The 21,687-nt window shown below is 55.7% G+C and overlaps 1 protein-coding gene across 2 annotated transcripts; it reads left to right on the top strand.

Moving 5' to 3' along the window:
- Positions 1–3,693: 3,693 nt before the first annotated feature.
- DLK1 (delta like non-canonical Notch ligand 1) lies at positions 3,694–12,037 on the top strand. Of its 2 annotated transcripts, XM_045902039.3 has the most exons (6): positions 3,694–3,915; positions 5,199–5,262; positions 5,742–5,872; positions 8,737–8,878; positions 10,699–10,978; positions 11,204–12,037. In XM_045902039.3, exons 1-6 carry the CDS (start codon positions 3,849–3,851, stop codon positions 11,444–11,446), a joined length of 927 nt encoding a protein of 308 aa, XP_045757995.1. In that variant the 5' UTR covers positions 3,694–3,848; the 3' UTR covers positions 11,447–12,037. The 2 variants fall into 2 exon arrangements, with proteins under 2 accessions (XP_045757995.1, XP_045757993.1); XM_045902037.3 differs by having other exon boundaries at positions 10,699–12,037.
- Positions 12,038–21,687: the final 9,650 nt, after the last annotated feature.

The raw sequence follows: 21,687 nt of genomic DNA on the forward strand, positions 1-21,687 counted from the left end.
ACCGTATAATGTCCCACTAGGACTGGACCAGTTGGGGATGCAGAGACCTCCAGAAACCACAACTCCATGTGGGCAGAAACAAAGCCTCAGGTTTTGGAGATTCACAACTGTAGGGGGACGCAGAGCAGATGTCAAGATGGGGGGGGGGTGAAGACTCCCCCCCCCCGCCCCCAGCTGCCTTGTCCCTGCTGTGCACGCCCAGGACTAGCTGGTCTCGGAGGCCCCTCCAGCTGGACCCTGCTGGGCTTCCTTGATCAGCAATTCTGCCTTTAATCAAGTGGTCTGGTGCAGGCTGAGGGGGGAGGAGGGGAGGATGACGAGGAGGGACCGGTCTGGAGATAACATTTCTTTGCTTCGCTCAGAAAACTTTCACCCCTCACCAGCTCCCTTGTTACTAGCTGGAGCCATGCCTCTGGGCAGAAGGAGCAGAGGACTCCCCAGGCTGGGCCTGCAGGTAGAGCCACTCAGCTTGGCAGAGGGAAGGAGCCTGGGTAGCAATCCAGCCCCACGGTGGGCAGGCTTTGTCCCTGATACCTGGGTAGACCATGAGCCAAAGCCCTGCTCTGCTGACCAGTGGGCCAAGCGTTTCCTGAGGGTGGGGGCTGCTTGCCTCCTCTGTGATCCCCTCTGGTTTTTTGGGGTTTTTTGGAGGGGAGGGGAGGGGAGGTGGGGACGGGGGCACAGCTAAAGGAGGGGGTCGTCCTGACTCCTTCAGCCCTCAGGGTCTGCTTGCAAACAGCAGGCGGTGCTGACTTCTCCCCAAGGGACCTGGTTGGCATTTTCTAGCTTTCTGTGCAGCCTTTAAGCTTGTGACAGGCACCAACCTCCCCTCTCCCCACTGCTCCTCAGCTACCCTTTCTCACTGTCTGCCTGCTGAAAAGAAATCTCCAGTCTCCTGAATTTACAAACACTTTACGGAGACCAGCAGAAACCAACAGAAAGCCCCAGGCTTATAGGTCTTGAAACGCCAGAAAGCCTCCTCCCAGCAGTGGCCCTGCAGGGGGCTCTAAAGAGGGCCAGATCCGAACCAGCCCCCACCTCCCGGTCTCTGGAGTCTACTGGGGGGGGGAGGCCCAGTGGCAGCTGTTGGAGGAAGGGCAGGAAGGCGCCAGTCCTTGTAAGTACAGTGGTTTTCTACTTACGAAAACCCAAGTTCCCTTTGGGGACAGGTGTGGCATCCCTGTTTATAGACAAGGAAACTGGGCTCCGAGGGGGGAAGTGACTGGCCCAGGGCCCTCAGCAGGCAGGGGATGGAGCTGGGATTAGCGAGCAGGTGCGAGCCAGCCAAGATATTGCCCTTTCAGCCTAAGCCCCTGACATTTGGACACGGATGCCCTTGGGTGAGACTGCCCTCCTCAGGCCTCCCTCCCTTTCCAGAACTGGGGAGGGAGGCGGTGGCGGCGGGAAGGGACTGAGATGGGAAAGGGAGGGGTCTAGATGAGGGTGCACTTGATGGCCGCAGCGGAGCCCTGTGGTGCTCCACACAGTCCACACCTCGTGACTTGGTTCTGGGAGGAGGCCCTCGCCCCAGGCCGCTCAGCCCAGAGATCCCCCGCCCCTCCTTAGAGTCTGGCTGAGAACCCAGCCCTTCCCAATCTGCCCGCCGTGTAGGATAATTTTGGAGGCTGAGGTCAGGGTCCTGGGAGGGAAGAAAGGAGGGGGCGGTCAGGGAAGCTGGGGCGATCTCCATGCAGTGGGCAGTTGAACCTCCAGGCCTGGCCTGCCTGCCACTCTCGTTGGAACCCCCTGGGCCTTGGGCAAAAGACCTTCCAACTCTGAACTCCAGTTTCTTCGTTTGAGAAGAGTCCCTGGAAGAGACTGGGGTAATGGAAAGGAAGGGGTGCAGGGTGGATGACTGCTCCCTCCAGTCTGTCGATCAAGCGATTCCCAACCGCACCCCACCCCCTTCTGGGTCTCCTGCACAGAACACCAAGGAAGAGGCACCTTCCACAAGGGGAAGGAGGTGGGGGCTTCCCCAGCCTCTGTGGAGTCTGCCCAGTGTGGCTCCAGGGTCTCCACCCGGGGCGTGTGCCCGCCCTCCCACAGCTGTCTTACTTTGGGAGCCAGACTTAAGGGCCTTAAGGCCCGTGGGCCGGGGGACTCCCTGTGGCGTCACTTCCCACACCCATCCTGAGGATGGAGAGTATGTCCTCAAACCTGCCAGGGCCCCAGGAGATGGTCTGAAGGCCAAGGCCCCCTACCCCATGACCCAAGTGGCAGAGATCATGCACCCAACTCACTGTGGCAAAGGGGAGGCTATGAAGTGGGTGGGCACCCACCCCCTGCACCTGGGATCTATACGCAAACTAATCTATGCCAACGAAGCATACATAAATGACCCATCTAAAGGTCATGACCTCCTGGGACCCTTCCCCAGGAAGTTAAAGACCTTTCATCTCCTTCTGCCACCCCCCACCCCCACCTACCCTTCCCTATTCCCACTCTCCCCCCCCCCCCCGCCCCCGCCCCCAGCGCCCTGATCAGGACAGGGGCTGGAGGATCTGCCCAGCACCGTCTCTAAACCCAGGCTGGGGGCTCTCCCCGGGAGCTCTTGGGAGGGGAGGATCTCTGGCAAGGTCAGCATCCCCACCCCCACACCCCCGTGACTCCTCTGGAGGCCTCCCAGTGGGTCTGGAATATGTGCCCAGTGCTTGGTGTGCAGCTGCGTGAGTGTGAGCGGACTTGTGGGCTTGCCCACAAGTGTCCCTGTGTGTTTGTGCATGTGCCGGGCGACAGTATATTCGTGTTTTGATGAGTGTGTAACCAAGAGCCTGCGACTTGTGAGCCTGGGGGCCTGGGTCCGCGTGCTTGTGAACATCACCTACGTGTGGCCCTACACATGGGTGCGAGAGTCTGTGCTTCATGCGTCTGCGTGACCAAGGCCCTGACCCCGTCTGCCCGTGTGTGAGTGGGTGCCTGTGTGTTTACAAGCGCGTTCGTACGTTCAGGTGTGCACGTGGCTCGGCACGTGCCCCTGTGTGGACAGACGGGTGGGCGCATGGTGAAGGCGGCCCCGGGTTTCCCGGCTGTGTCCGCGGGCCTCTCTGCGAGCCCATGCCCGAGCCCGTGACGCTGCCGACCAGTTCTGTGACCCGCGTGCGCCCGCCGGCGTGTGCCCGCCGCGTTGGGGGTGCGCCCTGCAGCGTGCGCGGGCTGCGGGCTGGGGTCTGCGGGTGTCCGGCCTCTCAGCCGTGTGTTCTGCGGGCGTCTGCGGCGCGAGCGTGTTCGCCGTCCCCAGAGCGTGCGTTGGTGTTTTCCCGGCCGTGCGGACCATGGCGTGCGTGCTCGGGACCCTGGCGCTGAGGGTTCTGCTGCTTCTGTGCGTGTTTCTGTATTCGGAGCGCGTGCTGGCGTCTGCCTGGGGTCTGCGGCCCAGCCCCGGCGCGGTGCCTGCCACTTGTCCGAAGCGGGCCCGTGTGGGCGCGCCCGCGGGCCGCCCGGTGGCCCGAACGGGTGCCCCGCGTGCGCGGGGTACCTGGGCCCGTCTAGCCAAGAGCGCTCCGTGCGCGCGAGCGGCTTTCCGGGACGCCGCGGTGGTGGGGGGCGGCCCCGCGAGGGGCGGGGGTCACCGGGACTGGCCGGCGCCGGCCCCGTGCGCGCGGAGGCGGGGGCGGGGGGCGGGGGCCGCGGGGGGGCGGCGGTACGAAAAGGGCGGCGCGCGCGGCGGCGGCGGCAGCTCGGCGGCGGCGGCGGCGGAGAGCGCAGCGCGCAGCCCGGTGCAGCCCTGGCTTTCCCCTCGCCGCGCGCCCGCGCCCCCTTCCGCGTCCGCAACCAGAAGCCCAGCGCGGCGCCCGGAGCCGGACCCGCGCCCGCGCCGCTCCCGGGACCGCGACCCCGGCCGCCCCGCGATGACCGCGACCGCAGCCCTCCTGCCCGTCCTCTTGCTCCTGCTGGCCTTCGGCCACAGTGTCCATGGTGAGCCCCCCCCGCGGCGGCCTGGCTCGCGCCCCCTCTGGGGAAGCCTGCGACGCCCCCCCACCCCCCGCCGGCCGCCCGGTGCCCCGCACGCCCCGTCCCATGCGCCCCAACTCGGGCCCGTCCCGCCTAACCCTAAGCCCCGCACGGTGCTGCCTCGCCCTCCCCGCCAGCCTCGCATGCCAAGCCCGGCCCTGGGGTCCCCGGGAGGGGGGGCAGGGGAGATGTGGGACCCCCACCCCCCCAGCCCCTTCCCGCCCCGCAGAAGTGGCGCTCGCAGGGGTGTCGGTGCGCGGAGACAGGAGGTATGGAGAAACGAGGTGATGCTCGGGAGCCCTGTGTGGAAATGCTCTGGGGTGCAACTTTGGGGTGTCGCTGCGTGCGCGTTCAGGAACAGGTCTGTGGGGGCTGTGGGGGGTGGCTTTGCCGTCGCAGCACCAAATTCCCACCGAGGAGCCCAGCGCGAGCCCCTCCTGCGTGGCGTTTCTCTCGGTGAGGGGCTGCGACACTTCTGTGTGCCGCGGCCATCTGTCTCTGACAGTGAGAGAGTTGCCCCTTCCCGCAGTGCCCCCCGCCCCCACTGCACCAGAGCTGATGGGGGGGCCGTCTGGAAAGCTGGCGAGCGAGTTGAAGTGAATGCACACAGTAGGCACCTAGCAGGGTGTCCGAAGCTCTAGATGGTGTCCGAGTGGCAGAATCTCTTTTGCAAAAACCCTTGCGTCTTTTTAATATGAAGAGTCTGGGGTAGGGGAACTTGGGGGAATTTGACCTGGGTGCCTGGTTTAGCGGGGATTAACCTTTAAGAAAAATCCTGATGCCTTACCTGCGAGGCTGCCAGGTGAACCTGTCTGGCCTTTTCCAAAGCCACATACCTCCAAATCTGCTCCCCATTTTAGGCTCACTTTGCAAAAGTGAGGGCTTGGCTGAGGGCCCAGGGGTCAGAAGGTTTCCATTCACTGTCTCCCTATCCCTGCTTTTAGCATTTGAGGTTTCGTATTCTGGGGGAGAGGGTCTGGAGGGGGGGGGTGGAATTAAGTGTCTGACCTGCTCCTAGGAACTAAGTGGTTTACTGTGGTCACTCCATAACCAGGAACGTGGCAGAGATTTTTCTTTTTTTTTTTTCCTCCCCGAGTGGGCTGATGGGAGACACCTACTGTGTGCCAGGCTGGTAGGAGGGGGTTTGGCTCCCTCCGGGGAGGCTGTGGACTGCTGGGAGAAGACAGGCTTTGCCTTGGCCTCTGGGGCCTCGTGGGGTGAATGGTGTAACCTTTCTTGTGACTCAGGAGCTGAATGCTTCCCGGCCTGCCACCCCCAAAATGGATTCTGCGAGGATGACAATGTTTGCAGGTAATGGGGTGGCTCCCCAGAAGCAGCTCGTAGGTGGTCAGGACAGAATCCTGGGGAGTTGTGGTGTCAGGCAGGAAGGGGGGGCTTGGCTGCTGGGCTGCCCCAAACAGCTTTCTCGCCCCTGCGGGAAACTGGTGGGGGGTAGCGAGGGGTAGAAGAGGGCAGGGGTCAGGGGACAGCCACGGCTCCTGTCTGCCCTCTCAGCAGTGGGGGTGTTGGGAAAGCCCCTCGCAGGGTGAGACCACTGCAGGCCACTGCGGCAAGACGCAGTGCTCCCCCAGGCTCTCAGGGACCCTTCTGTCTGGTCCTCTGTTGACGCTTTTCTGTTCAGGTGACTGGTATTTGCTTCCGGGGACCCACTTGGCCTGGTACTGTGCAGACACCCCCGAGGGATCTTGGCTCCACAGTAGGCAGCCTGAGCTCCCTCTCCACTCCTGCCCCCCTTCATAGGTCCCCATCTTCCCCTCCCCCCCTCGCAGGTGCCAGCCTGGCTGGCAGGGTCCCCTGTGTGATCAATGCATGACCTTTCCTGGCTGTGTTAACGGACTCTGCGTGGAACCCTGGCAGTGCATTTGTGACCACGGCTGGGACGGGAACCTCTGTGACATAGGTGGGCACCCCACCCCACCCCTGCCCTGGGCGCCCAGCCTGTGGCGGCTTCCCCTCCCCCTCCCGCCTTATTCCCACACACCCAGGGCTCTGTATGGTAATGATCTGTTTATATCCTTCTCGCTGGTGCCCCAGAGCCTCCTCACAGGTAGGGACTTAATTTTGCTCCCCTCTGCTCGGCCAGCACCAGCACCCAGAGAAGGCCCTTTGTGGGGGCCAGCAGGGAGCTGCCTGTTGAATAGAGTCACAACATAAGCACACGCCACACAAAGCTGAAAGGGTAGAGGCCAGGGTAACCTCTCCGGGTCACTAAAACTCCGAGGGGGTAAGGGCTCGGGGTGGGGGTCACAGAGCTCAACCTCCGAGAAATTCACACGGGAGGCTGCAAAGCTCGCAAACAAACAAACGAAGGGGTGGGGGTGGTGAGCGGGGGTGGGGGGCCGGTAGCTGAGTCAGGGCCGGCTGGCCCAACAGAGCTGGTGTCCGTGGTCAGGTGTAGGGGGAGGCTGGGGGTCGGGAAGGGCTGAGAAGTGGTCAAAGTGCAGATTTGTGTGATCTGTTGATTTCATTAATTTATGCAAACTTTGTCCTCCATGACCCTGAGCAAATTGAGAGTTGGCTGTCCCTGCATTTTTAGGCTGCAAAATGTCCATCTGAGTCCATCCTGCTTTGGCAGAACCTGCCCCGAAGCTGGGGCAAGCTGAAGTCCTCGAAAAAACTCCCAGCAGCATAGGGCAGCTACCACAGGTCCTCAACCTGAGCTGGGACGAGGGGTACTGATAGGGAAATTGAGGCTCAAAGAAGTCAAGGGCCGTGCTTAGGGACGCAGAAGAAGTTGTCGGGAGAAAAGCCAGCTAAAATCCCTTCTCCTAGCCCCAGAACTGGGCTAATTCTCATCTGTGGCTCTTCCTAATCCTCTCCCTTAAGGAAAAGGCAAGACTGTGTTGTGACCACCGCCAGGGCAGCGGGCTTTCCTAATCGAGCCCACCCCCTACCACATTGTCTCAGGTCCTTAAAGGCCCCGCAGCTGACTCATGCTCTGACCAGCAGCTCTGCCGCCCCTCAGCACCGCACCCTCTGAGCTGCTTTGGGACCCACAGGATCCCCGAAAAGCCACCTCTTGGGGTCAGGGCTTTTAGCCTGGAGCCCACCCTCTTTGGTGTCTGGTTCAGGACTGCCCCCTCCCCGCCCATGGAGTTTTCCAGACAAAAGTCCCCTCCTCACTGGGTTGACAAAGCCTCTCAGCCTGGGACTCCGGGTCCCGAGGAAACAGCCCTCCGGGTAATTAGCGGCTCTCTCCCTTTCTCCGGGTCTCTGAGGCTGTCAGGGCCCCAGCTGCTGCCCCAGCAGAGACCCCGGGCAGCTTTCTCCTTGCCCGGGCTTAATCTACCCTTCCCTTGGGCCGGAGGCCCAGGAGTTGGGAAGAATGGCTCATCCTCTGCTCGTGGGGCTGGATGCTGCCGGGAGGGAAGGGGGGTGGTCGCCAGCTCTTTAGCTTAAATTTGAGATTACCAGTGACGGGGTTGCTGGGAGCACAGGATTGGGAGCCTTCTCCTGCTAGCTGTGCCGGCCCCTTCCCGTAGTGATAAATCCTCTTTATGTTTCCTTATACTGAGCAGGGCTCCCGGGGAATGCCTCGTGCGCTCTGGATAGGCCATCAGCATGGCGTTCAGCTGCTCCTTGTTGACTGATTGCCATTCTCCCTCCACGAGGGTGCGGGTCTCCTTAAAAGAGGAAAAAAAAATTTGCACCCACCCACTCCGTCTTAACTTGCTGCGTCTCTGGTTGGCCCTGGCTTTGTATTTGGCAGGTGCTCCCCGAAGCTAAAAGGTACCCCCCCCAGACCTACCAAGGAGAGCCCCTCCTTTTGTCAGTGGGGAAAGTGAGGCACAGAGTGGGGAGGAGCTGAACTCTGAGGCCGGCTGGAGCCAGGCCTAGAAAAGGTCCCTCCTGGCCCTGCCTGGGGGCGGGGGTCTCCACTGGCAGAAAGCCCCTGACCCAGGCCCCTTTGTTCAGCTGTCCCTGGCTCGCCGAGCCCCGCATAATGAAGTGTGCATGACGGGAGGTGTAAAAAGGCGGCAGAAATATAGCAGTGTTCACGGAAACCCACACGGACAGGAGAGCACTCAGATACTTCTAATTTCACTGCCTTCAAAAGATACAGCCTTTTTACCATGAGCCCCTCCGTTCAGATCCCGAGCGCAGAAAGAGCGACCACCAGGAGGTGGAGGTAGCGCTGGGGCTGAATCAGGTTTCTTGATTCCCGACAGGGGTCTTCACATGTCTCCATTTCTCCCCCGCCCCTCTGTGCTGGGGAACTTTGAAGGGCAGCTGGTGTTTTCTAACAGCTGGGCTTCGCGATTGCCCTGAATGGCAGGGACCCCCCCCCCCAAACAGGAGAAGCAGGACGTGAAAATTTGTCTGGGGGAGGCAGGCACTGGGGAGCCTTGGCCTGGCACACACCGTTTGGGGGGAGGGAAGGGGTCTGCAGTGAAGGGCATGCTGCTGGACCGGAGAGGGGACCTGGCGCCAGGAAAAGGGGACGGCTGTCCTGGGTTGAGGAGCAGTGAGCGGCCATGACTTTCTATCCCTGTGACCTACCCCAAGGGAGCCCCTTCAGCTCCTTGAGCTGCTTACCCACTGCAGTTTTGGGGGGTCACTACACGTTCTTCCTCAGGACCCCATTTGGTGACCATTGACAGTGGCCACAAACAGAGCCATCGAGGCAGCTCACTCGGGGTCCCCGCCCTTGACCAGCTGGAGGGCTCTGTCCCTGTTCCCATCCAGAAAGCTCTCCTTCCAGCCTGTCCCCCTCTCCCTCCCTGGGAGGGGGTGACAAAGTCTGCTCTTCCCTCCCCACCCCAGATGTCCGGGCTTGCGCCTCGACCCCCTGCGCTAACAATGGGACCTGCGTGAACCTCGATTCCGGCCACTATGAATGCTCCTGCGTCCCTGGGTTCTCGGGAAAGGACTGTCAGAAGAAGGATGGGCCCTGCGTGATCAATGGGTAAATATTCTTTCCGACTCTGTGTGATCTGATGAATGCTGCTTTGATTCCCGCTTCACACCCCTAAAGACCCTTTCAGCCTAGCCCAGTCGGACCTGTCGCCTGACAAAAGACCGAGTAAGTGCCCGTCCTGCAGCCCTGCGGGGGGCCGTCCCAGATCAGGGTATTTAGTGGGGAGTGTGTCATTTCCATCATTTCTGAAGGGACCCCAAAGGTGATTTCATATTCCCTTGATGCTCCCAAGTCCCGATGTGCATGTGTGACGGTAGACGGGGCCTGCTTACTGGAGCAGGGAGCAGGGAGCCGCACCGTATTCTAAGGGCAGCCCCGGGGGGTGGGGGGCGGTGAGACTCTTCGTGAAGCCCACTCACTGCATTTTAGGGGGTGGTTTTGGGGAACTGGCAGACTCTGCAGCTGGGTTTTCGGGGATGTCTTGGGGGGATCTGCTAGGCTCAGGAGTGGGGAGAGGGGCCTTTGGCCAGCGGGGTCTGGGGGGGGTCCAGCTCTCAGCTGCCCTCAGTGGGGCGGGGGCTCTGGGACTTCTGAGCAGTGGGCACAACAGACAAGAAGGGCCACTTGCTTTCTAGCAGCCAAGCCATTTCCGGCCCTTATCTGTTTAGCTACCCTGAGCCTACCCAGCCGTCTGCTGGGGCTTAGGCAGTCGGTCACAAGAATGCAAACTGGAGCCGGGTCCCGGGCCGGGAGCTGGGGGGTGGGGGAGACAGACGCTACCAGGCAGAATAAGCTTATCTTGACCTGACATTCCAGGGGGCTGTGGAGGACCCTGGAGCCAGCGAAGGCCACAAACAGGCATTTGTGCATCTAAAGATCAGTGTTCAGAGAGGGTCAGAGGAGAGGGGGTCACAACCAAAGTCCGCGTCTGCTTCTTAGTGGGATGGGAAAATACAGAGAGAAACCTTTAAAATATTTTGTTTTCTCTCCAACCAACTTGAACCAGTCTGTCAAAATAGAGCCCAGGGTCCTTGAAGTTCCTTCAGAGCCCAGCTCCCATACGGCCCTCACCCCCGAAGCGGATTTCGTTGTGCTTAGAGCCCCTTTCTTCTCTGGGTTTTGGCATTTATCAGATGACAAAGGGTCTGCTCGTTTAAAAGCACTTACATTAAATGCTCCTGTGCTCCGCTCTCAGCAAACAGCTCCGGTCTGCACGCCGCAGTTGGGTGAATGGCCCACGATTAAACAGCCGGGCGCAGACGCTGGCCGGGCCGGCAGATAGACCGAGGCTTGCTTTCACTCTGAGCGTCCCCAAGGGCTTCCCGTACAATAGTCTGCAGGCTCTCTCTGCCGAAAGTGACAATACGAGTCATCAGGGTGGTGGTGTGGCGCAGGCAGCTTGTGTGGGGGGGGGGGGCCTGAGGCCCCGGCTCTGCCCAGCGGCCCAGGGATGGAGCTGATGGAGGGGGCTCGCTCCAGCCCTGGGTCATCGCTAACTTTGCCTCTCTCAGCCTCAGTTTCCCCACCTGTCCAGTGACTAACCGTCAGGCCTCTGGTCGGAGAGATGACATAAGAGGTGGGAGAGGAGATGGGCGTCGGCCCGGGAGGTCAGGCGTGTTCCAGGCTGGCAGCTGGAGGGGGTGAGGCGCGCACCCCCCCCCACAGGCCTGCCTGCATCCAGCTCGGACCGCCCAGGAGCCCCTCGCGGGCAGGGGTGGCAGCGCCCGGTGTCTCCCTGGCCAGCGCTCGCTCACGCACCGGACGGGGCCTAAGCACCTGCCTGCCGCCCCCCCAACCCCGCGCCCCGGCACCACCGTCCTAGCCCAGCCCCCGAGGGCCCTTTACCGTGTCCCCCTGTTGTGTTGCAGTTCCCCCTGTCAGCACGGAGGCACCTGCGTGGACGATGAGGGCCGGGCCTCCCATGCCTCCTGCCTGTGCCCCCCTGGCTTCTCAGGCAATTTCTGCGAGATCGTGGCCAACAGCTGCACCCCGAACCCGTGCGAGAACCAAGGCATCTGCACCGACATTGGGGGCGACTTCCGCTGCCGATGCCCCGCCGGCTTCGTGGACAAGACCTGCAGCCGCCCCGTGAGCAACTGCGCCTCCGACCCGTGCCTCAACGGGGGCACCTGCCTGCAGCACACCCAGGTGAGGTACGAGTGTCTGTGCAAGCCCGAGTTCACGGGCCCCCTCTGTGGCCGGAAGCGCGCCCCGAGCCCCCAGCAGGTCACCCGTCTGCCCAGCGGGTACGGGCTGACCTACCGCCTGACCCCCGGGGTGCACGAGCTGCCAGTGCCCCAGCCCGAGCACCGCATCCTGAAGGTGTCCATGAAGGAGCTCAACAAGAGCACTCCCCTCCTCTCCGAGGGCCAGGCCATCTGCTTCACCATCCTGGGCGTGCTGACCAGTCTGGTGGTGCTGGGCACCATGGGCATCGTCTTCCTCAACAAGTGCGAGGCCTGGGTGTCCAACCTGCGCTACAACCGCATGTTGCGTCAGAAGAAGAACCTGCTGCTGCATTACAACAGCGGGGAGGACCTGGCGGTCAACATCATCTTCCCCGAGAAGATCGACATGGCCACCTTCAGCAAGGAGGCCAGCGAAGACGACATTTAAGCGGCGCCCCTGCCGGCCCCTCTCTGTTCTCGGGGTCCCGCAGAGCTCACTACGTGCGGTCTGTTCTCCTCTTTGTGGTGGAATTTGCTCTATTTTGTGTCGAATCTGGTGAACCCTATGCTTACCTAGATTACCTTTGTGTTGCTCTGTGACAAAGTGCCCGAAGCATCCTCTTGCTCTCTCTTAATGCATGATCGAAGAATAATAATAAGAATTTCATCTTTAAACAAGTAAAAGAAATAAGTATGTTATTCTAAACTCTAAACGTAAAATCAAAAAGACCAAAAAAAAACAAGGCAACAGAACCGGGACTCGGTGCCGACATCCCTCTCCGAGGGGTCTCGGCCACGGTCCTCGTGAAACCGTTACGAGTGCTGTGCATGACCACCCACTGTGAAAAAGGCTAAAATCTCTTTCGTTCGTTAATCCTCACACGCCACATCCAACGCGCACTCACATCAAGTTCAAACACCGCAAACTTTAGATCTTTCAGATTGATTTGAGATTTTGCGGAGTGCAGCGGCCGTGTGTCAGGCAGAGAGAGCCCCGGGTTGGCTGCTGGGGGGCCGGGACCTCGTCCCAGCCCTGCCACTAACTCGCTGTGTGATCCTTGGCGAGCCCCCGTCCCCACCCCGGGCCCACCTCTTCCCCCCTCGAGGGAGGGGCTGGAATGCAGTGACCATCAAAGTTCTCTCTGACTCTAAAACTCTGAATGAGGAACGAAGGGGTATGAACCAAAACAGTTCCTGACCCTAAAAATTAGGATCTGATGAAGACAAAAGTCTCATCCCAGATCCACAGGTTTTGGCCTATCCTGGATGCACACTTGACGTACTGAGATCGATCCTAACTGCATTTCTCAAAGTGGGGAGCCTCCTGGCCTGCTTTCGGTTTGGAAGCGATTGGCCCCCTTTGAGTCACAAAGTGCAGCCTGGAGTTGCCACTTGGGCAGCCGCCAGCCACCCCCAAATCCCCAGCACTTTACCTGCCTCCTACCCTGTAGATTAGAGATGTCCCTTGAAATTTAAATGCCCCTTGAACCACAAGTGCCCCCTGGCGAAATCTGAGCAGCAACATAGCCCTCACCAAGGTTTCCACAGGGTTTAGTGGGAAATGGTGGCTCGTGGGGTGTCTCCTAGTTCTGTGGTCAAAGGTCCCAGACCTTGGTCTACACAGCTATGGATTTAATTTGTGTTGCTGAGTTAATAACTCTCAGATCCCGAAAGACCTAGCCAGCTTCTGAATTATAAATTTGAATTTTTTTAAAAAAGAGCATCTATCTTTTTTGCGAAAATAGAAAGAAATGGGACAGAGCTCTGTTTGGCTTTCCAGCTCTTAAGGGTTGGGCAGCTAAACAGCCCTTGGGTACCAGTGAGAAATATTTTGCTTCTTAAATTATTTGGATAGGAAGCTATATTCTTAGCTTTATTGAGTATTACCTGCCGTGTTTACCTTGCTCCAAGTATTTATTTCCAAATCATCATCACCATCTTCCTGGTCATTCAAGTCATCCCCTCACACACAGACATGCGTCACCGTCACCATCCAACCATCGACCTCACTACCTTCAGCCACTGACCACTGTCCCCTGTCCCTCGTCATCCTGAGTCAGAGCATCACGGCTCATCTCCTCCAGCTCTCCGTGCCCCATCCAAGCCCCTGTCCCCATCGCTCCCAGTCCCCGAGCCCCTCCCACCCCCACCCCCTTGTTCCTGGTCGTCTGCAGGCAGAGGCCTGTCACCCCTCGAGCCCTCCCCTCCTACCCCAACGCTCGCCCAAGTCCCTTCCTTACCCGCCTCCGGGCAATTTACCCTCAATCCCAAGACCCTGTCACCTTTGCTGGCCAGCCCCTCCCACCTCAAGCTCCCGTGCCCCTCCCCTTCCTACCCTCACACCCCGTTGTCCCACCCCTGGACTCGGAGAGCGCCCACCCCACGTCCCTCCTACCCCATGTCATTCAGTCATCATCTCATCTCATTTTGAGTTCGTTTTGAGAAATAAAAAATTTAAAAAGACAAAAAAAAAAAGAACTGTTGGCATGGCCAGGCGGGTGTCTGGCACCCCGCCTGGCCTCTCTCGCGTGAGACCTTGACCGAGTCCGCTAACTGTTCTGATCCAGTTTCCCCAAACACGAAATTCCGAGATTGGCCCAAGTGATTCAATTCTCTGTTCCCCTCTTTCCATCTTCATGCTGTCGAGAACAGCCTGTTCCCCCCACCCCCCCCCGACGACAAGGGAAAGTATCCCACGGTCTGTCAACCCTTGACCCGCTCCCCATCCGTTTACCAACTCATCCACCATTCATTCATTCGATCAGGAAGCATTTCCAGCACCTGCTGCGTGCAAGGCAGCGTGCGGGGAGCTGTGCGGCACGCAGGATGAGGGCAGTCTGGGAGGGGGCAGCGGACACACGGTGTCCCCAGCAAGCCAAGCAGTGCAGGTAAAATGCCGTGGGAGCAGGGAGTCCTGAACAGACGCCCTTAAGCCTGACCATCTTACCTTCCCACGTGACAAATTATCTATTACCAGCACCCGACGAGGCCACCCCACCCAAATTCCACAGCGCCCACTCGCACACGTCCTGCGAAATCAGAACAGTGTCCGCAGCCTCGACACGGTCCTCACGTCATGCAGAAATGGTCCATTCCATCCTCTGCGGGGTAACCAGATTCTGCTGAGAGTGTCGGGATCTCTGGCTGCCCATCCACACCTCGTGTGTGTTTGGAGTAGTATGTAGTTTACGAAACAAACGGAAAAGCTCAAAGACAGCTGTCGAGGACATGATCACCAATTCGGTCCCAAAATTGAGAGAGGAGGAGGCGTAATGATCTTTTCTGTAACCAAAATATTTCAAAAATGTCAATGACGCTCTTTTTAGCTTTCCCGTTTCCTAAAAACCAGACAAGCAAAAAATTTTGTTTATTGAAAAATAAACAAAACCCAAGGGCTATTGGTGTGTTTCTGTGATCTGTTGTGCGCCGGGCTACCGTTGTCCCTTCCCACTGGTGGCCTTAGCCCCGGGCAAGAGGGGTCAGGGGCCCATGTTTTGGAGGGCCCTGCGGTGGCCCCGGCCCTTCCCACGTGGCGAGGAGACCCCAGGCGAAGGGCTGAGCCCACCCCGCCCCTTCCAGATGCACTCTGGGTGCCTGGAGCACCAGCATTTCCTGCCCTATGGGCCCCACCTCTGCCCTGGGTCTGTTTCCAACAGTGGCTGTGGGTGGGTGGTGCGGAGGGAGCTGGGGCTCCAGGAGGGGAGGGGGGACGGGGCAAGGGGTTCCATGCACGAGCACACCAGAGGCGAGGGTCGGCTCTCCCACCCACCAGGTCCCAGCCCAGAGCTCCCGGGGGTCCCAGAATGCCACGCTGTTCTGGTCCTTCCAGAACTTAGTGAAGGTGGCATCGGATTTTGTTTGGTCGTGAGAGGGACTTGGAGGCTTCTAAACCTTGGCACATCCGTATACGAGCCCCATTTAGACCCTGACCTGGGCCCTGCACGGGCCGGGAGGGACCTGTCTCTCTGCCAGCCCTGGCCTCGGGCCACAGGCCTGCACACTCGGCTCACTAAAGCCACCCTTTTGAGTCCCCGTGGAGTGCCTGACACTGCACGTGCCTGCCCACCCACCAGACAGGGGTCAGCCGGACCCCTCCCCCCGGACACAGGCGCTGCAGCCCAGTCCCTTATCCCTGCTGGCCCAGGAGGCCGCCACGGGGCAGGACCCCCTCCCCCACTTTCTCCCACCCCGGCCTCTCCTCTCCAGGGCTCCCCTCGGCCAGGCCACTGCCACGGCCCACCCAGCAGTCCAGCCGCGCCCGGGTGTCCCTGAGACGCCTCCCTCTTCCGCTCCCGCTGCTTCTCCCTTCTGTGCTACTCTGCCCTCAGCTGGTGGGTGGGGGGTCCCGTCAAGGCCGGGGACAGACAGGGGGATACTACCCCAGATGTGGATGCCGTGCGGCAAACTATAAGAAAATAAGATAACGAGGCTGAGGTAACAAACGTAGAAGCTTCTAAGAAAGGGATGAGTTTGGGCGCCTGAGTGGCTCAGTCGGTTAAGCGACTGCCTTCGGCTCAGGTCATGATCCTGGAGTCCCGGGATCGAGTCCCGCATCGGGCTCCCTGCTCAGCGGGGAGTCTGCTTCTCCCTCTGACCCTCCCCCCTCTCATGCTCTCTCTATCTCATTCTCTCTCTCAAATAAATAAATAAAAATCTTAAAAAAAAAAAAAAAGAAAGGGATGAGTTTTCTAGGAGGATATGTATTAACAAAATGTGGCCAGCAAGAAAAGGCCAATTACCTGGGAGGAGACCCCAAGGTGGGCCAGCTGTCTGTTACCTGAGTCGGGGTCCAGAACTTTTGACCCTTTGACAGAATAGGAGGTGCCTGAGCAGAGACACGGCTCCAGAGCAATGAAAAAGAAAAGATGAAGACTTTTCAATTCTTTTTCAAAACTAGGAGAACCCCAGTGCTCAAACCTGACAAAGGTAACGAAAGAAAAGGAAAGTCACTGTCCTCACTCCCAAATAGAGAGACAAACTACCTGCAGTGAAATAACAAAAACAGGCAAATACTAAAAAAAAAAAAAAAAAAATCATGACCAAGTAGACCATTTTCTGGGAAAGCAAATATAATTTAATATTAATAAACATATTCATAGGCTGTGAACCCTGGAGAGACCCAGGAGGGAGGAAACAGTGGCAGATCACAGGTGACCTGGTCTGGAGAAAGCCAGATGGAAGATCCCTAGCTGAAGGATTAGGGTTGAAAGGGGAGTCTGACCTTGGAAACTGGGTGCTGTAGGGGCGGAGGAGTGCAGAGGACCCAAGAAGGGGGAAGGCCCAAACGTGGGGCAGTTGGGGTGAGCACGGGCAACATGCATCAGGAGGGGCTGTGGCTGCGAGGGGTCCCCATGTGGTGCCCCAAGTGCAGAGCCAGCCAAGGAAAATACCAGATGAACTTCAAGTGCAGGAAGAGACGAGCGCTGCCCATGGGCAACAGGTGGATGGATTTTCCTGGAGGACAGTGAGGAGGGGGTGCAGCTGGACAGGGAATGAAGAGAAGACAGGGCCCAGCACGGAGCAGCCTGTTCCATGACAATCCATGGGTGTGGGGCTATCTGCTCAGCCAACCACAGATCCCACCGTGCTTCTGACGTGAGGTTCTGCAGCTTTCTTCCCTTTAGCCACACTCCCACTGCTAAAGATGAAAACATCTGCCCCGCACATCCCGTCCAAGACCCTCGGTAGTCCACAGGAGGGAGGAGGCGAAGACACCAGCTGCCCCCTCACCCCTTGCTGGGTCAGGAGCTCCCAGCAACTTCGGGACTGTTGAGGGCTCTGCTCTGAAGCTTGCATGGCCCCAGACGTTGCTGTGCTGTGATCCGTGAAGACACAAACATAAGAATGGACTAAATTTCAGCCCAAAAAAAAGTCAAAAGAAAAAATATATATGATACCAAGTCAAAGGAATTGGTGCCAGAAGGAATTGGATAACATACATTCCTGAGTTTTTAAAAAAATATCTAAGCAAATTAGGAAAAAGTGCATATATCCTTAATGTCACAAAGAATGTCTATCTTCAACAATGTTTAATATCCTAATGATGAAAAAAACCAAGGGCGAGTAAGGCCGTGTGTCATATACAGCAGTGAAGGGCTCTGGCTATAGAGTCAGAGAGGCCTGGCTTTATGCGTGGCTCTGTCCCTGAGCCATCTACTACCTCATCTGCAAAGGAGCATGCCTCAGTAGGCTCCGACAACTAGAACAAAATGCCATAGGCCTGGGCTTAAACGACAGACATTTTTCTCTCACAGTTGTGGGTGGTCGGGTTCTGGTTGAGGGCCCTCTTCCTGGCTTGCGGATGGCCGCCATCTTGCTGTGTCCTTATGAGGAAGAGAGAGAGACAGACAGACAGAACTCACCGTCTCTGCTGGCTTCTTACAAGGGCACTCATCCCATCCTGAGGAGCCTGGTGACCTCCCCGAAGCCCCAACTCCAAGTACCATCACACCGGGGGTTAAGATTCAACATATGAACTCTGTGGGGTGGGGGTGGGGTGGCGCATTCAGTCCACAGCAAGCCGATAAGGAGAGCAATTCCTATCACTGCTGTTCTAGAACTTCTAGCCAATGTAATAGACAAGAAAAACCCAAAAGCATGAGGTCTGACGATTGGAAAGGAGATTAAATGATTATTGAAGATGATATTACTGTCGGCCACAAAAAACTCAAGAGAATGGCCTGAAGAGAACACGGAAGTTAGCAAGATAGCACATGTACCCAACTTATCCAAAAGTCTGTATACCAGTAATTTGTCCAAAAAAATATAATGATATAAGACCCTGGTGTTGTAAAGATGCTAATTATTCCCCCAAATTAATTTATAAGTTTAATGCTATTTATTGGTATTCGATCACTAGACACTATGGTCCTAAAGTTGATTTGAAAACAATGAGGTGGGAAGAATAAACAAGAGAAGAAATAGTGGAGGGGCAAAACTGCACCATCAGGCATTAAAGCAGAAAGCCATACGAATAAAAATAGCGCAGGACAGACACACAGCACTGGTTTTTGGAAGAAGGGACAGAGAGACAGATGCCTGCATGAATGGCAGCTTGGTAGGGATCTAATCTCCAGCCTCACCTGTTTATTTACAAATGTGGAAACTGAGACAAAAGAATAGCGAGCCTAAAGTCCTCCCTCGAGGACAACTTCGTCCCTCAGGAGACATTTGACAATATGTGGAGCCTTTTTTCGTTGTCAAGACTGGACGGGGGGTGACTGGCCCCGGATGAGTGGAGACTGTCCATGCTGCTTAACCAGCCAACAAAGACGAGACAGCCCTCTCCACAAAGAGTTATTCGGGCCAGGTAGAGAAACCCTGGCCTAGGTTGATGGAGCAGGGACGAAACGTTAGGGACCACAGGATATCCCATGGTGGCGCCATGCTGAGTGCCTCATGCCCCAGGTCTGCTGAGCTGTAACGGACACACAATGTTGTGCAAGTTTCAGGTGTCCAACGCGACGATGTGATGCGCGTATATATTGCAAAATAATTACCACAGTGAGGTTGGTTAACACACCCTTCACTTCCCATAACGACAGTTTTGTTGTTGACACAACAGTTCAGATCTACTCTCCACGTGACTTTCAAGGGTACAACACAGTATTGTCATCTGTGGTCACCATGCTGCACATTGGTCCCTGGACTTATCCGCTGATAACAGGTAGTTTTTTGTTGTTTTTTTTTTTTAAAGATTTTTTATTTATTTATTTGAGAGAGAGAGAATGAGAAACAGAGAGCATGAGAGGGAGGAGGGTCAGAGGGCGAAGCAGACTCCCTGCTGAGCAGGGAGCCCGATGTGGGACTCGATCCCAGGACTCCAGGATCATGACCTGAGCCAAAGGCAGTCGCTTAACCAACTGAGCCACCCAGGTGCCCTGATAACAGGTAGTTTGTGCCCCTTGACCAACATCTCCCCGTTCCCCCACCCACACCCCTGGTATCACCAACCTACTGTTTCTATGAGTTCAGCTTCTTCAGATTTCATGTGTCAGTGAGATCATATAACCTTTGTCTTTCTCTTACTTCACTTAGACTCGTGCCCTCAAGACTCATCCATGTTTTCACAAATGACTTCCTTCTTTTTTATGGCTGATTAATACCCCATTGTGAGTGTATTTGTGTGTATGTGTGTATCTATCCATCTATCTCTATATATACATTTTCCTTATCTACCCATCCATCAGTGGACACTTAGGTTCTTTCCATGTTTCTACTATTGTAGATCTGCAATGAACATGGGAGTGCCTATATCTCTTCGAGATAGTGATTTTATTTCCTTTGGATATACGGGGCATACCTCAGAGATATTGTGGGCCTGGTTCCAGACCACCACAATAAGGCAAATGTTGCATTAAACCTGTCAATGTATTTTTCGGTTTTCCACTGCATTTTTTTTATCATCAAGTCTAATTATGTTCCAGAAAAAATTTGAATGAATAATGTTCTCTGAAAAGATACTGACTGTGTGTGGACTGCAGTTATCTGGGGGGGGGGGGGGGGGGGGGGCGGGGAGGAAGCTGGTAAGTTAAATTGCCCTATTTTCTATTCTGAAAATCAGAAAAAGCCCCAGGTCCTGTCTGATTATAGAGATGCATGTGCCCCAAATGGCTGAGAATAAATACAACAAGAAAGGCAAAAGCCGCAGAGCTGAGGGCATGCAACAGGCTCTAAGAGAAAGTCTCAGAAATACCCAAAGGGGCAACAAGGAACATTTGGCTGGAATCTGAAGTCCTTTTCAGTCATCTTTGTCCTTTGCTCCATGTCTAAGGATGTGCAGGTGAGCTCAATGGAATTGAGATTTCCCTTTTTGTCCATAGGCGCGTTTCTGTGCAGCTCATCCACCTCCTCATCTGTAACTCAGCCTCCCATTGTTGTCTGCAGCTCTCTCAGGTAATCTTCCTGAATGGTGTCAGTTGCTTTTTCATCAAAGCAAGCAAAGGCATTTCTGAGGACATGTTCTAGATCTGCGTCATTTAACTTTTCACCAAACACAGTGAGAAACAGGGTGAAATTTATGGGACATGGAGCCTCATTCTTCATGACGTCCAGATACTCATCAGTTGGCTTTTTCCCCAGGGAGGCAAGTATATCATGCAAATCCTTGTCAAAATGCCAATAGAACTACAACAAACAATCCTAAAATGTGTAGGAGGGGCGCCTGGGTGGCACAGCCAGTTAAGTGTCCAGACTCTTGATTTCTGCTCAGGTCATGATCTCAGGGTTGTGAGATCGAGCCCTGTGTCGAGCTCCGTGCACTGAGGAGGGAGTCTGCTTCTCTCCCTTTTCCGCTCTCTCTGCCCTTCCCCCCCACCACTCTCTCTCGCTCTCTCTCAAAATAAATAAATCTAAAAATAAATAAATAAAATTTGTAGAGACCCACAAAAGACCTCGAATAGCCAAAGCAATCTTGAAAAACAAAACTGGAGGTATCACAATTCCAGACTTCAAGTTACATTACAAAGTGGTAGTAATTAAAACAGTATGGTACTGGCATAAAAATAGACGCATAGCTCAATGGAATAGAACAGAAAACCCAGAAATAAACCCACAATTATATGGTCAATTAATCTTCAACAAAGCAGGAAAGAATACCCAATGAGAAAAAGACAGTCTCTTCAACAAACGGTGTTGGGAAAACTGGACAACCACATGCAAAAGAATGAAACTGGACCATGTTCTTACACCACACACAAAAATAAACTCAAAATGGATTAAAGACCTAAGTGTAAGACCTGAAACCATAAAAATCCATGAAAAGAATGCAGGCAGTAATCTCTCTGACATCAGCTGAAGCAACATTTTTCTAGATATGTCTCCTGAGGCAAGGGAAATAAAAGCCAAAATAAACTACTGGGACTGCATCGAAATAAAAAGCTTCTGCACAGCAAAGGAAACAATCAACAAAACTAAAAAACAACCTACAGAATGGGAAGAGATATTTGCAAATAACATATCCGGTAAAGGGTTAGTAACCAAAATACATAAAGAATGGACACAACTCAACATCCAAAAACCAAATAATCCAATTAAAAATGGGCAGAAGACATGAACAGACATTTGTCCAAAGAAGACATACAGATGGCCAACGGACACATGAAAAGATGCTCAACATCACTCATCATCAGGGAAATGCAAATCAAAACCACAATGAGATATCACCTCACACCTGTCAGAATGGCTAAAATCAGCAACACAGGAAACAACAGGTGTTCAGGAAACAACAGGTGTTCGTGAAACAACAGGTGTTCATGAGGATGTGGAGAAAGGGGAACCCTCTTGCACCATTGGCGGGAAGGTAAACTGGTGTGGCCACTGTGGAAAATAGTATAGAGGTTCCTCAAAAAGTTAAAAGTAGAACTACCCTGTGATCCAGTAATCATACTACTGGCGATTTGCCCCAAAATACAAAAAAACCCCACTAATTCAAAGGGATACATGTACCCCTAAGCTTATAACAGCATTATTTACAACAGCCAAATTATGGAAGCTGCCCAAATGTCCAAGGATAGAAGAATGAATAAAGAAGACGTGGTGTATATACATAATGGAATATTACTCAGCCATAAAAAGGATTGAAATCTTGGCATTTGCAACAACATGGATGGAGCTAGAGAGTATAATGCTGAGCGAAATGTCAGTCAGAGAAAGACAAATACCATACGATCTCAGTCGTATGTAGAATTT

The sequence above is a fragment of the Mirounga angustirostris genome, unplaced genomic scaffold (genome assembly GCF_029215605.1).
Source record: "Mirounga angustirostris isolate CCGP_5_RB_7025 unplaced genomic scaffold, mMirAng1.0.hap1 SCAF_9, whole genome shotgun sequence".
NCBI lineage: Eukaryota > Metazoa > Chordata > Mammalia > Carnivora > Phocidae > Mirounga > Mirounga angustirostris.

What these genes read in the sequence shown, in the direction of transcription:
- DLK1 (XM_045902037.3), top strand. Translation starts at nt 3,849, where the DNA reads ATGACCGCGACCGCAGCCCTCCTGCCCGTCCTCTTGCTCCTGCTGGCC. An exon ending in GAGGATGACAATGTTTGCAG is followed by an intron (nt 5,263 to 5,741) that starts GTAATGGGGTGG and finishes CCCCCCTCGCAG; the next exon opens with GTGCCAGCCTGGCTGGCAGG. An exon ending in CGGGAACCTCTGTGACATAG is followed by an intron (nt 5,873 to 8,736) that starts GTGGGCACCCCA and finishes TCCCCACCCCAG; the next exon opens with ATGTCCGGGCTTGCGCCTCG.